The 14053-nt window shown below is 34.8% G+C and overlaps 3 protein-coding genes across 3 annotated transcripts; all 3 read left to right on the forward strand.

The window, feature by feature from the left end:
- The first annotated feature begins 753 nt into the window (after window positions 1–753).
- LOC119639307 (kinesin heavy chain-like) lies at window positions 754–2967 on the forward strand. The gene has a single exon (XM_038036608.1). It carries the CDS (start codon window positions 754–756, stop codon window positions 2821–2823), a length of 2070 nt encoding a protein of 689 aa, XP_037892536.1. The 3' UTR covers window positions 2824–2967.
- Window positions 2968–4987: 2020 nt separating this feature from the next.
- On the forward strand, window positions 4988–6496 carry LOC119639483 (protein arginine N-methyltransferase 1-like). The gene is made up of 2 exons (XM_038036891.1): window positions 4988–5800; window positions 5883–6496. Exons 1-2 carry the CDS (start codon window positions 5105–5107, stop codon window positions 6435–6437), a joined length of 1251 nt encoding a protein of 416 aa, XP_037892819.1. The 5' UTR covers window positions 4988–5104; the 3' UTR covers window positions 6438–6496.
- Window positions 6497–12332: 5836 nt separating this feature from the next.
- Window positions 12333–13334, forward strand: LOC119639624 (bone morphogenetic protein receptor type-1A-like). The gene has a single exon (XM_038037116.1). The coding sequence runs from the start codon at window positions 12381–12383 to the stop codon at window positions 13332–13334; it is 954 nt and encodes a 317-aa protein (XP_037893044.1). The 5' UTR covers window positions 12333–12380.
- The last annotated feature ends 719 nt before the right edge of the window (window positions 13335–14053 follow it).

Here is a 14053-nt window from a genome sequence, read left to right on the forward strand (position 1 = left end):
AAACTAAGCATTCATGTGGTAATGAGATATTTACAGTATAAGCGATACAACAAGCGAACTATTGTAAAGCCTTTAAATGTCGTCTTTGTCCGATTGCTGCCTTTTAACTTGTAAATATCAATAAAGTTTTTCAATTTTTTTCATGGCAACCGGACTTTTATTTAATACAGATCAGGTGATTATCTAAGAAATTTAACTAATTTTTTAATAATTACATGAAATTTGTTTGCGAGCAATGCGGTAAAAGGCGACTGATTGCATTGCGATTTTCAAAAAAAAATATTGCTTTCTCTATATAATAAATTGTAGACCGTTAGTAAAAGTTTTTTTGATGTAAATCGCATTCGTTAAATACTTTCAGGTTTTATTTGTTCCTATACACACTCAACATACATGCGTACCTGTACTTACCTTATACTGTTTAAAGGAAGCAGAAGGTCAAAATAAATGAAGTAAAAGTGCTGTGGGAAAAAAAATGCTCTCCCTGTACCTACGAGATAATTAAATTAAATCCGCACATAATTGCCTGTTCGGCAGACTAATACAAAGTAACGTGAAAAGTGGAAAATGAATTTTCATTGAAAATTCGTCAGAGCCCATAAAATTAAGGAAAAACAACAACCAGGTCCTTTTTTTTGTTTTAAATATTTCAGTTTAAAAGGTTATCCGCATATACTAGCTGGGATTATTGCAAGGTAAACCTTCAAGCGTTAAACAAGCGCGTTATAATTCTTTGAGCGAAATTTTATTAAAATGTTTTCGGAGCGCGAGTTAGATATAGCAGAAGCGAAAGAAAATATAATTAAAATTGCTTGTCGCTTTTCTCCAGCTAACAGCGGAAACAGCGGGAAAAGAGCGAATCACGAATCAATTGCCGATTTTCCCGTTCACTACGATGCGAAGTCTTTATCAATTGACGGTAGAGTTTACAATTTCGACGAGGTGTTCTCCCCCAATATCTCCAACGATGTAATGTACAATGAAAGCGGAAAATTTGTTGTGAATCACGTGTTAAACGGTTACAATGGATCCATATTCGCTTATGGTTCGTCATTATCGCATAAAGTCGACACAATTGAACAGGGATTCATGCCGCGGATTATTGAGGATATATTTAATAACATGTCGAAAATGAGGCTACAATTTGATTTCGCTATTACGGTTTCCTACTATGAAATACATATGGAAAAGTTATACGATTTGCTAAATAAAAAACCGAGTCTGACCGTAGTTGAGCATAATGATGGCAAGGTGGATGTAAGAGGGGCAACAGAACGTTCCGTATTGACACAACAGGATGTATTTAAAGCTCTTGCAGAGGGAAAATCAAAAAGACGTTTAACAAAGGCCGGTAAAGTTGAGTGTTCCTCCCATTCAATATTTGTGATTCAAGTGAAGCGGAAAAATATTGAAACTCAGCAGGTCGTTTGCGGTAAATTACATTTGATCGATTTAGCTGCATCGATGAAGATGCCAAAGACTGGCAATATGCCCAGCGAAGCGAGAAGCATTAATCGATCTCTGTTAACGTTCGGAGATATTGTGTCAAAGTTGCAAGCGGGTGAGAAAACGCATATGCGTTATCGCGATTCGAAGCTAACTCGGCTACTACAAGATGCTTTGAGTCCTAGTGCTAGAGTAAGCGTTATACTTTGCTGTTCGGCGAACGTTAAAGACAAGGAAGAAACTAAAACTGTTCTCGAATTTGGACGTCGTTTAAAGACAGTAAGCCATAATGAAGCGCTAATCCCGGAGAAATTGTCCGATCATAGTAAAATATTGAAGCAATACGAAGCAAAATTAAGTCGTTGGCGATCGGAAAGCCACATCAGTACTGACAGTGCATTTGAGCGCAGTAGTTTAAATTCAAGATTAAATAGTCGCTTTACATCGGACTTCGATAGCTGTACCGAATGCTTGTGCTCGCAGCACTCAGCTGAGTTAAACAGTAAACAGGAGGAGATTAGTCAACTGAATGAAGATATTGAAAATTTAAAACAAAAGGCTCTAGAACAGGAACATTCAATTAATCAAATGGTAAAGGAGTACGAGGCCATGAAAGCCGAATTGCTGTCAATTCAAGAAACAAACCGAGCAATCATCGATAATAACAAGTCGTTGTACACGAAAGAAGTCATTAATGAAAATTTGTTCAAGATGAAACAAGGATTCGCCAAAGTATTGCAGGTCTTATCTGCCAGTACAACAAGCACTGCCGTCCAGCTGAATCCGGATATAATCCAGACAATGAGCATTGAAGATAATTTTGCAGCATTACACGTTCATTTGGATCGAATTAAATGCTTAGCTGAAGACATCATGCATAACAATATCGCACGTATGCAAGAAAATGAATCATTAGATGAAACTGAATTTCTTAACAAGTCCCTGCCAATCATTAGTAACGTCAAAGGTAATGCAAGCGTGCAATTGAAGGTAAAAGGGAAGCCACGAAGAGCTATTTCGGTAGTTACTATCAATCACGAGAAAGAGAAGAAGCTATTTATTGTTGATAACCGTCGTGATAATAAGAAAAATGGGCAAATATTTGTCGAAACTAAGGTCGTAAGTGAGGCCTTAATTTATATTGAAAAGCTCAAGGAAGCAGATATCAATCCGAGTAATTTGAGAAAATATAAAGAGGAAAAGCAATGCGCATTAACGTATATAAGTCGTATTCGCGATATCGATACCGCCCTTAATAATGATAAAGAATTAGTACGAGATAGTGTTGAATTGCGTCGCGAGTTGACAAGATTGGAGAGACGCCTTCATGCTTCCATCAAGCTTTTGAAAAGTTTTCAAACGAAAGAAAACGAATGAATTACTAATATGTGACAATTTTTGAATTGGTTTGACCTAATTACTTGTACAATTACATATACCATTATACATAATTATAGGAGAACGTAAGCTTAGATATAACAATGCCAGGAGATATTGCACCTGGAGATATTCACTTGCGTATAGTTTGTTCTGTTTGTTTTTAAAACAGGTCCGGAAAACATAGCCCAAACGTAAGAAAATACACTATTCTGTTCTTATCTTTCTGCGGTCTAAACAGTGGATCACAGTCAAGGTGTGAAGAACAGATCTCATACCTAAAGAATTACTTTACTCTGTTCTCTTATCTTTTTGCGATCTAAATAGTAGATCATAATCAAAGTCTGAAGGACAGATCCCACACGTAAAGATTTACATTGTTTCCGTTCTCTTATCTTTCGACTGTCAAATATGGAAATCGGAGTGAAAGACTTCCTATCTTTTTGCTGCCTGAGATCAACGGAATTGTTTGTTTTACTTTATCGCAATCATTTTTTATATATATTCTTATGAAGCGGTTCGCACACACCGCAATTGAAGAATAACTACACCGTTAATACGTTTTAAGACAATAAAAATTAGATTAAGAATTTCTTATGCCTATTAAAGAGAGAAGAAAACCACTAATTTCGTGTTTATATTTAACCTTTTCTCTCATGGTACATTGTTGTTTCCCCTCATTCCATTGAAAGCCGATTGTTTATGAAGTATTGCAGTATGTATGTATGTAGTCTTTACCATTTGTTATGATTTGATATTTCGTTCCGTTTCAGTTTCTTTTTTCACACTCTGTATAAATGTGTTTTCAAACAGAGGTGTTAAAAAATAATAGGCACTCATCGGGCATCGTGGAATAGTTTGAGAAATCGGATTTTATATAGCGGCACTTAAAGCATTTTTAACGGTGACATCAGGAGAGATTCGTTTGAATTCTAGATTAAAACTCAAGTCAACGGCAGTCATACGAAGGATACCATCACTTTCTCAATCGATCTTAGCTTGTCTGTCCGTCTGTCTATTTTCCTTTCTTGTGTTCAGGTCATAAAATTTTGGTACATTGAGGTGTTGCGAACCAAAGACGAACGCCATCGCAAATTGCTCGGATCGGATCACCTTTTCGACCGCTTCCCATATAATGTCTTAAGTTGAAAAGTCGTAAAATGAATAAGTGTATGATAATGTAGCACATTTATTTGCAGGCCATACCGCACTATAGCCTTTCCACTTGTTTTTTTTTTTCTTCTTACACGATAGCAACAAATCGATTACGTGTTCATATGACACATGGGAAATTAATCAGAACCCTGATTAACAACTGAGAACCAATAGTGTTGGTAAATGTTTGCAGAATTTTGTAGTTATTAAAATTTGATTTGCTAAGCAATTTGTGTGCAATAAATTGATTGAAATAAAATAAAAATTTAATTTTATGAAATGAATAATTGTTTTGAAATTAATATGTTCCGATTAATATTTGTAAAGCACCTACGGATTTTTATATCTTTGCTATAATTTGCAAATTTCGATGACCGTGATGTGATCTGAAAGCGTAGATAATCAAATGGCCTTTAAAGTCTGATGAGTAGATATCCTAAAGTTTACAAAAATACCTAAATTCAGAAACATGTCTGTGCAAGGGGAGGTTCCAAGGAAAATGATTATGATTTTATATAATAATTTCACGACAAGAATATTGAAGAACTAAGTTAAATATAAATTTTATTTTTGTTTGTCATATGAATAAATGTAAAACTATCGACTTGATTAGTCTATGTATATGTAAAAAAAGGTTATTTAAATAATGAGATTAAGAAACCATCTACTGTTTTACTAGACAAATTTTCGGTAGTTGTTCCAAGCTTTTTGTGTAGGCGAGTTTATAAATTGGCATCAATCATCTAAATCATCTGATACATAAATTAATAATCTCATCAGATCATATGTTATTTTCTTCTTATGTAATCAAGGTCTTAATCGTTTCAGACCATCGCTCGATTAATTAATCTATTTTTTTTAATCCTCTTTATGATTCCGATACCTCGCTTGCATTACATGCATGCATATGTAATACCTCAGAGTCTTCCAATTGGGAATCACTGTTCGAAGTATGTAATAGAAAGCTTTTATGAATTATTTTCATTCTTGGCGTACAGGACAAAAGCATGCTGCAGTAAGCCGTTATTCGTTATTCGTACAACAGGCAGCTCGCAAAAAATTGCTCCGTTTCTTGTATCGTGGTTTCTTAGAAAGAAAAGGAAAAAAGGTTATACAAAAATTGGTTATGGGACGAAGAAAGCCAAACAATAAGGATTCAATAAACGGCTCTGGCCACGCTAAAAAGGCGACAACTGTCACAACGCCGTTAACTACTGTCGAAAAAATGACATCATGTGATTTTCAAAGCGATGACCGAGCCCACATTGAGATGATGGCTCAGTCAGTAAAGGACACGGTTCGTATTCGATCGTTTCAGAACGCCATACTACACAATAAACATTTATTTCGTGGTCGGATTGTCTTAAATCTAAACTGCGGCATAGGCATCTTTGCTTTATTTGCTGCGAAGGCTGGCGCCGCTAAAGTATTTGCCGTAGATAATTCAAATGTTGTTCACTATGCTAGGCAAATAGTGGAAAATAATAATTATGATAATATTATAAAAGTGATCAAAGGTAGAATTACTGAGACAGAGTTGCCCGTAGATGAGGTTGATATAATTGTGTGTGATTGGATGGGTTACGCTTTGCTTTATCAGTCCACTTGCGATGATGTTTTGTACGCTCGTGATAAATGGCTAAAGAAGTCAAGTGGTCTTATATTCCCAGATAAAGCGAGACTCTTTGTGGCTGCGTTAGAAGATGAGAAGCACAAAAATGAAAATATCGAATGGTGGAATAACGTTTATGGATTTAATATGAACTGCTTGCGAGAAGTCGCCATCAAAGAGCCTAGATACCATAGCGTAAAAATTCAACAGGTGAATATTAGAGAGCGTAGAAAGTATTTTGCAAAATAAAAGAAAGAAAAAAGAAGAAGAAAATGTATTAAACTCCTTTCAGGTTTTAAGTAAACAATTTCCCCTGCAAATGTTGGATTTGAATAAAGCGACTTCCGTTGATCTCCATATACGTAGTAAATATATGCTAAAAATGCAGCGAAGTGGACGTATGGACGGTATCGTATTATTTTTTCATGTGTACTTTAGTAAATCGCACACTCCTGTGGCATTTAGTACTGATCCGTGGTCACCGGTAACGAATTGGTTGCAGACCGTTTGCTATTTCGACCAACCTATACCAGTAAATGCTGATTCTGCGTATTTCGGAGGTATAGAATTTTATTCGCCTACATCTTCTTACGGCTTAGAAGATATGGTGATAAACTTAGAAATGTTGAAAGGTGAACCTGGCCAAATGGAACTCGAGGCTGAAATGAACTGGCGCATGAGATCTCCAAGAGTTCCACGAACTATTTTATTTAATACCATTGCGCATTCAAATGATAAACCAAACAAGTTTCAACGTCAAAAGACGGAAAAACCAACATGTAAATCGTTTCCAAAAGTCCGAGCGAATCGAAAACTAATTTCTACCGAGAAGCAAGTTTTAAAATAACTTTTTTGATTTCTAATTTTTGTATCCCTTCGCTATTCTATGAATGACTTTAATAAATATAAATATATATATATATATATATATGGAATGAATTCATATTTAATTTCAATTAATTTTTTTTTTAAATATGTCCAAGCAGCACCACTGAGAAGGTTCACTTTTTAGATTTTGGATGCAACAATTTTTTTTTTTTTTGGCAACCAATAACCACTTAATCCATAATTTGAATTGCTCTAATGTCTACTCCTCGTTAAGAGTTGACGTGAGACATGTACTGTCAACATAGAGTCGACTTAAGTGTACAAAGGCCTTAACGTTACGGGTTTTCGAGCTATCGCTGATATGATGGTTAGGTCTATTATTTACAAGCAAAGGAAAAAGGTTCTCTAAAACTCGTCTTTATCTTAAATAATTAATTAAATTGATTTGGCTTACATTCCAGGAAGAAATCCACTTGCGAGTTGTTTTAATAAATTTGTTGTGTTTGTTTGGTAACTCTAGACTCTCTCAACGCATGTATATTTTTTCTAAATCAGAGTTTATTTAGGTTCTTATATTTTTAACAGAGATTGCTTAGGTTCTTATGTATATCACGAGAGAGTAGAACAATTGATTACAGAGCACGGCGTTGCAGATGTAAATTCCAGTCTGGTCATCTGTGATCCCAGAAAAGTGTGTCTAGTTAGTTGTGCAGGAAATCTTTGGGCGGTACAAAGTTTGTCACAAGGTTATTATATTAACATAGGTAACAGAGGTAATCCTTAAATCATTAAAGTTTGTGCTGTCCTTGCAAAAGAGAGGAAGGCGTTAAGAAAGGCAATAAATATTATTAACACCGTCACTAGGAAAATGGAAAGGAATTCCTATTTAGATTCTTATAAAATAGTTGGATTCGCAAGCCATTGAAACGCATAGGTATGCGTTTAAGTGTGGAAATCATTATGCAATATATTTAACATACATACATCTCTAGTGCTTTATTGTGGTTTCTTCTTGTGGTTGATTAAAGGAGTTTACAAATAATTTCAAAGGCATTAGAAAAAGTAAATGTAAACAGATAGAATAGTAAGCGCAGCAATATATATATTTAAACAAAGGAAATAACTACAACTTGATAATAAGTGAGCCTTTTCTTGTGTATACCTCTTACTTAGCCAGAATTTTGCTTTGTGAATTATTATGCAATGTTCGGAGAGATGTCAAATGTCTATGAATAAATATCGGATGTATATATATATATATATATTGGTATGATATTAATGTATATTTTTATATACATATAACCCTTTCACAATTAAGGGGAAAGGGAGATAGATTCATTCAATAAGGTCACGAGAAGCAAGTGTTAGGTGTCAAAGGTGTCGATTTAAGTCGAATATAATGTAAACCTGCCTTATTATTATTATTATTATTTTAATTTTAGACTAATGAATGGAATTCTTAGACTAAAAAAAAGACATTGAGCACTAGCAACACAGGCTATCGGCTCAAACCTGCCTTAATAAAGTTGCTTCAAGGGCAAAAGAAGACCGATAAATAATAAAAATAAGAAGTACCTAAAAGGTTTTACGCGCACAAAAGTGGATGACAGAATGATATCACTGCCGTAGGGCATCCTGTAATAAGCTTTTAAGATAATAAGGAATAGATAACGAAATCGAAGAGAAGAACTAATTTTAAACGAAAGAAGAAAAAACGGAAAAGAGTAGCAAGTAAAAATGCTTAGAAACCAAGGAAACTTCTTAAGGAGGAGGAGGAGGAGGAGGAGGATAGCGTATAAGTTTGTATGAAATAAGGTCAAATCAGGTTGAAAATGGAAAATTAAATGATTGTTTAGATTCGCAAGAATAGTGTGTGCGTGTATATATGTGCACGTGCTTTTAAACGAAAAAGAGGAATATATGCGGCTGCCTATGAATATCATTTGAATATTATAAAAGATAAGATGGAAGGAAAATGCTTTGATTTGTGGCGCAAAAAACTTTCAATTACCTCTTCTCTTTATCACGTCTTTTTGTTCTGCTGTCACAATATTGAAAGAAAGTAGTTTCACTATAAGCATGCACTTAAAGGTATTGTGTGCGTACATAAATTGTTTTTCTTTCATTTCTTCTACAATGGATACTTTAATGCAACTTTCAATGCAAATAAACTAAAGGAATATTTTTTTTCTTCCTTTTATATTTTGTTGCCATCAGTATAAGAGTAATTAAAGAGCTAAAGTGGCTTTCTAGTTACTCGACTTCAGTTGAAGTGTTAGAGGGAAACTGAGATCGAGAGAGAAAGATAGAGAGAAATTATATTCGTCGTAGGGCAATTCTACTCATTAGATTTGGAAAAACTTTCTGTTACATTTATCAGTCGGATAATTTGTTGATGAGCATAATTTTTATTTTGACTTTTTAGTTGATGGCAGATGAGTAGAATGAATATTCTAAGCTTTTATTCTCAATTAAGTACATTTAAGTCGGCTTACCTTCCGGCTGCGGACGGAAGAAAGAAATAGAAAGGAATTAAACAGAGGAACGGTGAAGCAAGCAATTCCAAGCCAACTTAGTGTCTTTTATTGCTCCTCACCACTGACCAGAGTGGGGTTTATTGATCCATACGCAACAAACTGTTTTGGACTCTGGTGCTGCTTAGGCCCCTTCTCTGTGGGGATTGCCTAACTCGCCAGGGGGCGTATATTACGCTTAAAGTGGCTTGGGCCACGTTAAACCCATGCTACAATCTGTCTTTTATTGCTTAAAATATTATTGAATTTTTTAGAATGTGGCAACACTTTGCAAACTCTGGCTCTCTCTAATATCCTATTCTAGTGTATGTGTACATGAATTATCGTTAGCAAGTTTCTTTATTTATTTGTTGTTTTTGCGCGATTTTTCTAGGCATTCTTCATAAAGCTTCCACGAGTTCACAACAAAAACAGGTACCTTTCTGTTTTATAATCTCATTCACTTGCTATTTTCCCACTGGCAATCACATCGTTTCGTTTACCTGGAAATACACTTTATTAGTGGGTTTTGCAGTCAGAGTAATTTAGCGAACTTAATAAACACACATTTGCTCTTTACACACATGTTTTGTGTAAATGGATTGTTTACCCAGCAAACTAAAGGTATCATCGTACGTTCAATACATGCATAAATGTTGTCCTTGTTTGTTTACAGCAATTGGGTTTGGTTTTCTCATTCTCCAATTTTTTATTTTTTTTTTGTGGAATTAATAAACATGCGAACGTGTTTCTTAATTAAAGTTTAAGGATGAAGTTCGCAGACAAACAAAACACAGGCATAAACCTGCGTGCATGGATGCATCCACATGGGTTTAGCTATACATCGACACATGTACATCTAATGTCAGGTGTTTAAGAGTAATGTCGGCGAGCTTAGCTTAGTATACAATCTAAGCTAAGGGAATTTTCTTGTTCATTCTCAATGAATATGTAGTTTGGACATACACATACATATACGTGCATATATTATATAATAACCTTGTTATTTTGTGCCAATGTCTAAACTAAATCAGGGATTATGTAGAGTGCAATTACTCTCTTAACCAGCGTTAAATTTTGATTTGCTGATATATAAAACTGATGTTCGCCATCTACGTGGAATTTTAAAAAATTGCATATTATTCTCATGAAAGCCGGCGTATGGAAATGTGCTTAAAGCTTTATATGATGTGATAAAAATTTAGCAAATTTTTTTTACTTCCCAAAAGTTTTATTATTTTTCAATTTACATCAGAAAAAACTAGACATTAGACACTCTCTTCGTGTAAGCGCTTGCTTTTCTTGATGATAACATAAGAAACAAGTCAATGGTATCTAAATTGTCTATCATTGATTTTTTTGCTGCGTCGCATTAAAGTATAACAAATTTTCGAAAGGGCTTACTATTTACAAGAAATCTTATAGAGCGTGGTCCATGTGACTTAAATTTGGTCCACTTCATTTTTAATTTTAATTTTTATGTCAAATTACTATCATGGACAAATTTTCGTCATAAACCATTTAAATTTTCTGAGAAACTTTATATGCGATGGTATCCAAAAAATAGACCTACATGCTTCAAATTCGGTAAGACTGACTTCGCTGTCAATTTACTATTATGAACCAATTTTCGCCAAGAGATCTTGAAAATTACGTCGACATTCGTAGGACCGGTTATCCAGCCGAACCGGATGTGGGACCGACCGGTAAGATTATGAGTCTATCGGCGGACCACTCACTACATCCGCAAACACACACCAATCGAAAAAACACACGTTTCACCTTCCAAGAGCTGTGCGGCTTAGCCGCTAGTGCAGACAAATGCAATCCGTTTGTAGTATTGCTAAGTGGAAGCAAATTGTATCATTTGAAATCTTGAAAGGGCCGCCCCTGTCTGATATATTCCATTGCACAGAAGATTGAGGTCGGGTAGTAGAATAATTTTTTACGACGATATTTGTATTCTCGTTGCTTAATGTTTTTATTATTTCTTATAGAATTTGACATCATGAAGGTAAGAAAGTTCACAAATGTTATTTTGATTGTAATCAAATTTTGAAACTTGAGGTCGTAATCATGATCTCAACAAATGGGTTGAATAAGAATTTTTCTAGTTTACGTAATCTTATGTCTGCATATACCTAGTCTTCAATGCTTACTACAAAAAGCTAAGTACAATCTTTTATTTTCTGCTTTTATTTCTTTTTTTCTAAGGAGAAATAGGAAAATTTAAGAGAGAGAGCTTTTCATTTGCTCTTTGGATTTCATTATCATTATTTCATTACCTTATATTAGGGGAGGAGAGCAGCGTCAATTCGGACGTAATATAGTGAAAATATCTATTGAGATGCAGTTTATTTAGGCATCTGTTGAACTTTAAACAATACCTTAGTAATATGTATAGGATTTTCATACTTTTATATAAGCAATTCGTTTTGCAAAAATCCATATTTGAGTATAATTTTTTCCAAAATTTAAATAATTGCTGAAGCCTGATGTCGTAAAGTCCATAAAAATCGTGAAGTATTTGCAAAGATTGTATGATATACATACAAGCCTGACGGATATGCATATCTTCGAAAGCAAAGGATATATTTTCTTAATCCTCATGAATTTATTGAGGGAAATTTTGTTTCGAAATATTTTAATCTTTAACGTAAAGTGCTCTTAAAGGAACATTGCTTTGGGCTTGTTGTTAAACCATAAACTGTTTCGTTCAATATGCGAATTAATTGAAATTTTCAGTTTCGTTGGAAATTTGCTCAACACTAATAAATCATTTATTGGTACGAGTCGGGATTATATTGCCGCAGATGTTTTCGTGTTTTTAAGAGTTTATTTTGAAAAGAAGACGACATAATGGCGATATATGGAAAGCACCTTTAAAGGTAAATAATAATAGTAAACGTTTTTACGGCATAAAATCGTTCAGTTTTTAGTTGTATGCCGCGATGATCGGTGCTCTCCTGTCAGGCGACATTTTAGAGCATACCACGAAAGAAAATTCGACATTTCGTAATCTCACTTGTTATTGCGATGGCGATTGCCCCGATAATATGATAAATAGTAGCTGCCTAACACGTCCAGGCGGATATTGTTTTACTGCGATTGTTCAAAATGAAGTTACGAAACGCAACGAGTTTATATATGGATGCATGCCACCCCGGCAGAACGGTGGTTGGTGGATGTGCTTACCAAAAAACGTAACTTGTTGTGATATCGATGATTATTGTAATCAAAATTTAACAATAAAAATCCCAACGATAAGCAACGAATCAACACACGACACGGTCTATACTATTCCGATAATAATCATCATAATTTTGAGCTTTATCGTGCTGACGGTAATATTTCCATTGTTAATACGCAAGAAGAAAGTGACACTATGCGTGGAAAGTTTCGCAAGCGGAGACGAAAGAACAAATCAAAGTGGCGGACCCGAACGGTTTATGACAAGGTTGAAGCAGCGAAGTATTGCCGATGAGATACAGTTGGAGAACGTGATTGGTAGAGGGAAGTATGGACACATTTTTTTGGGATACTGGCGTAATGAAAAAGTAGCTGTTAAAGTATTTCGCGAAGAAGAGAAAGCATCTTGGGAGTACGAGGCAGATGTCTATAAAACCGTACTGCTGCCTCATGAAAACATTTTAGGTTATATAGCTTCAGACATCAGTTGTAGTCAAATGTTCTTAATAACCGAATACTATGAGAACGGCAGCTTGTACGATTTGCTTTCAAACGATATTATCGAGACAGATCAGTTGCAATTGTTAGCACTCTCCTTAATGTTGGGCTTGTCCCATTTACACAAAGAGATTGTTGGTAATCCTGGCAAACCGGGTATAGCTCATCGTAACATAAAGAGTAAAAATATTTTAGTAAAAAATAATACTCAATGCTGTTTATCTGACTTTGGTCTCGCTGTTAAATATCATTCCAACGAGAGCGGTATACAAGCGAAAGGTGATATGCAAGTAGGCACAGCACGGTATATGGCTCCTGAAATTTTGAATAAGGCACTAAATCAAGAGATATTCGAAGAGTACAAACAAGCCGATATGTACGCCGTTAGCTTAGTTTTATGGGAAATGGCACATCGCTGTCGTATCCTTAATACGGATACAAAAGCAATAATTTTTAATGATTATGCTTTACCTTATTACGACGAAGTGCCTGAAGATCCAAGCATTGATGTTATGCGGATCGCAGTTTGTGACCAAGGTTTGCGTCCCATCATATCTGCATCGTGGCAAGAAAATAATATTTTATCGACTCTAAGTAAAGTTATGGAAGAATGTTGGAAACCGAATCCAGCGGCTCGTCTTACTGCTTTGCGTGCTAAAAAGACTATCCAACGTTTAGATGGCGATTTAACCGATCCTTCAATGGAAATAGTATAGTGAAACGAACCAGTGAGAAATTCAAAGGAGATCTTAGTCTTAGTCATCATTTTCCCTAAAAGTTTTTGTAAATAGTTTTTAAGATTTTAAATTTCTGAACAGTAATAAAGCAAGAAAATGAGCATAAAGGAATAAATTCAAAAATTAGTTCAAAATCTATGTAGAATCGGATGAATATATTAAGCGGCAAATCCGTCTCAGTAGTCGAGTAGGCAAAGAGTCTCGACAAACAACTGGATGGTTGTAGGTTTAAATCCCAGAGTTTTCAATAAAGCCAATAGATGCCTTAAGTGCTAGTGCTTTACCGCTTTAGGTTCAGAATTTATTCTCTGGCTAAATTAATAAAAAGTTTCGCAATCTTATTAAATTTAATTTAATTTTTAAATTTTTCTTAAATTTTTTATTTATTTTTTTTGTTTTGAATAAAAGTCAAATATACTTTTGTTCAGAGCTACTTTAACTACTTAGTCAAATCAAAGGATAGATTAAGGATAAAGGATACAGTCATAGGACGACCTAAGCTGAATAAAAGTCTGCTTTCAAACACTACCAATCGCGTTTTTTGCTTCTTCGTTTTACACATTACAACAGATGCGGTGATAAAAGATTTACAGCCAAAGTGTTCAACGTTCTTGTTGCATAAACATGTGCACGTAGTGGGTGTGTCTCTGGTTCAGTTTGGGTCATTTTCAAGCTCCTTGCCGTACTTGTGGACGACG

This window comes from Glossina fuscipes, unplaced genomic scaffold (assembly GCF_014805625.2).
Source record: "Glossina fuscipes isolate IAEA_lab_2018 unplaced genomic scaffold, Yale_Gfus_2 112, whole genome shotgun sequence".
Classification (NCBI taxonomy): domain Eukaryota; kingdom Metazoa; phylum Arthropoda; class Insecta; order Diptera; family Glossinidae; genus Glossina; species Glossina fuscipes.

Coding starts and splice junctions, on each gene's coding strand:
- LOC119639624 (XM_038037116.1), top strand. CDS start 12,381: ATGACAAGGTTGAAGCAGCGAAGTATTGCCGATGAGATACAGTTGGAG.
- LOC119639307 (XM_038036608.1), top strand. CDS start 754: ATGTTTTCGGAGCGCGAGTTAGATATAGCAGAAGCGAAAGAAAATATA.
- LOC119639483 (XM_038036891.1), top strand. CDS start 5,105: ATGGGACGAAGAAAGCCAAACAATAAGGATTCAATAAACGGCTCTGGC. Junction 5,801..5,882: donor ATAGCGTAAAAATTCAACAG/GTGAATATTAGA, acceptor AACTCCTTTCAG/GTTTTAAGTAAACAATTTCC.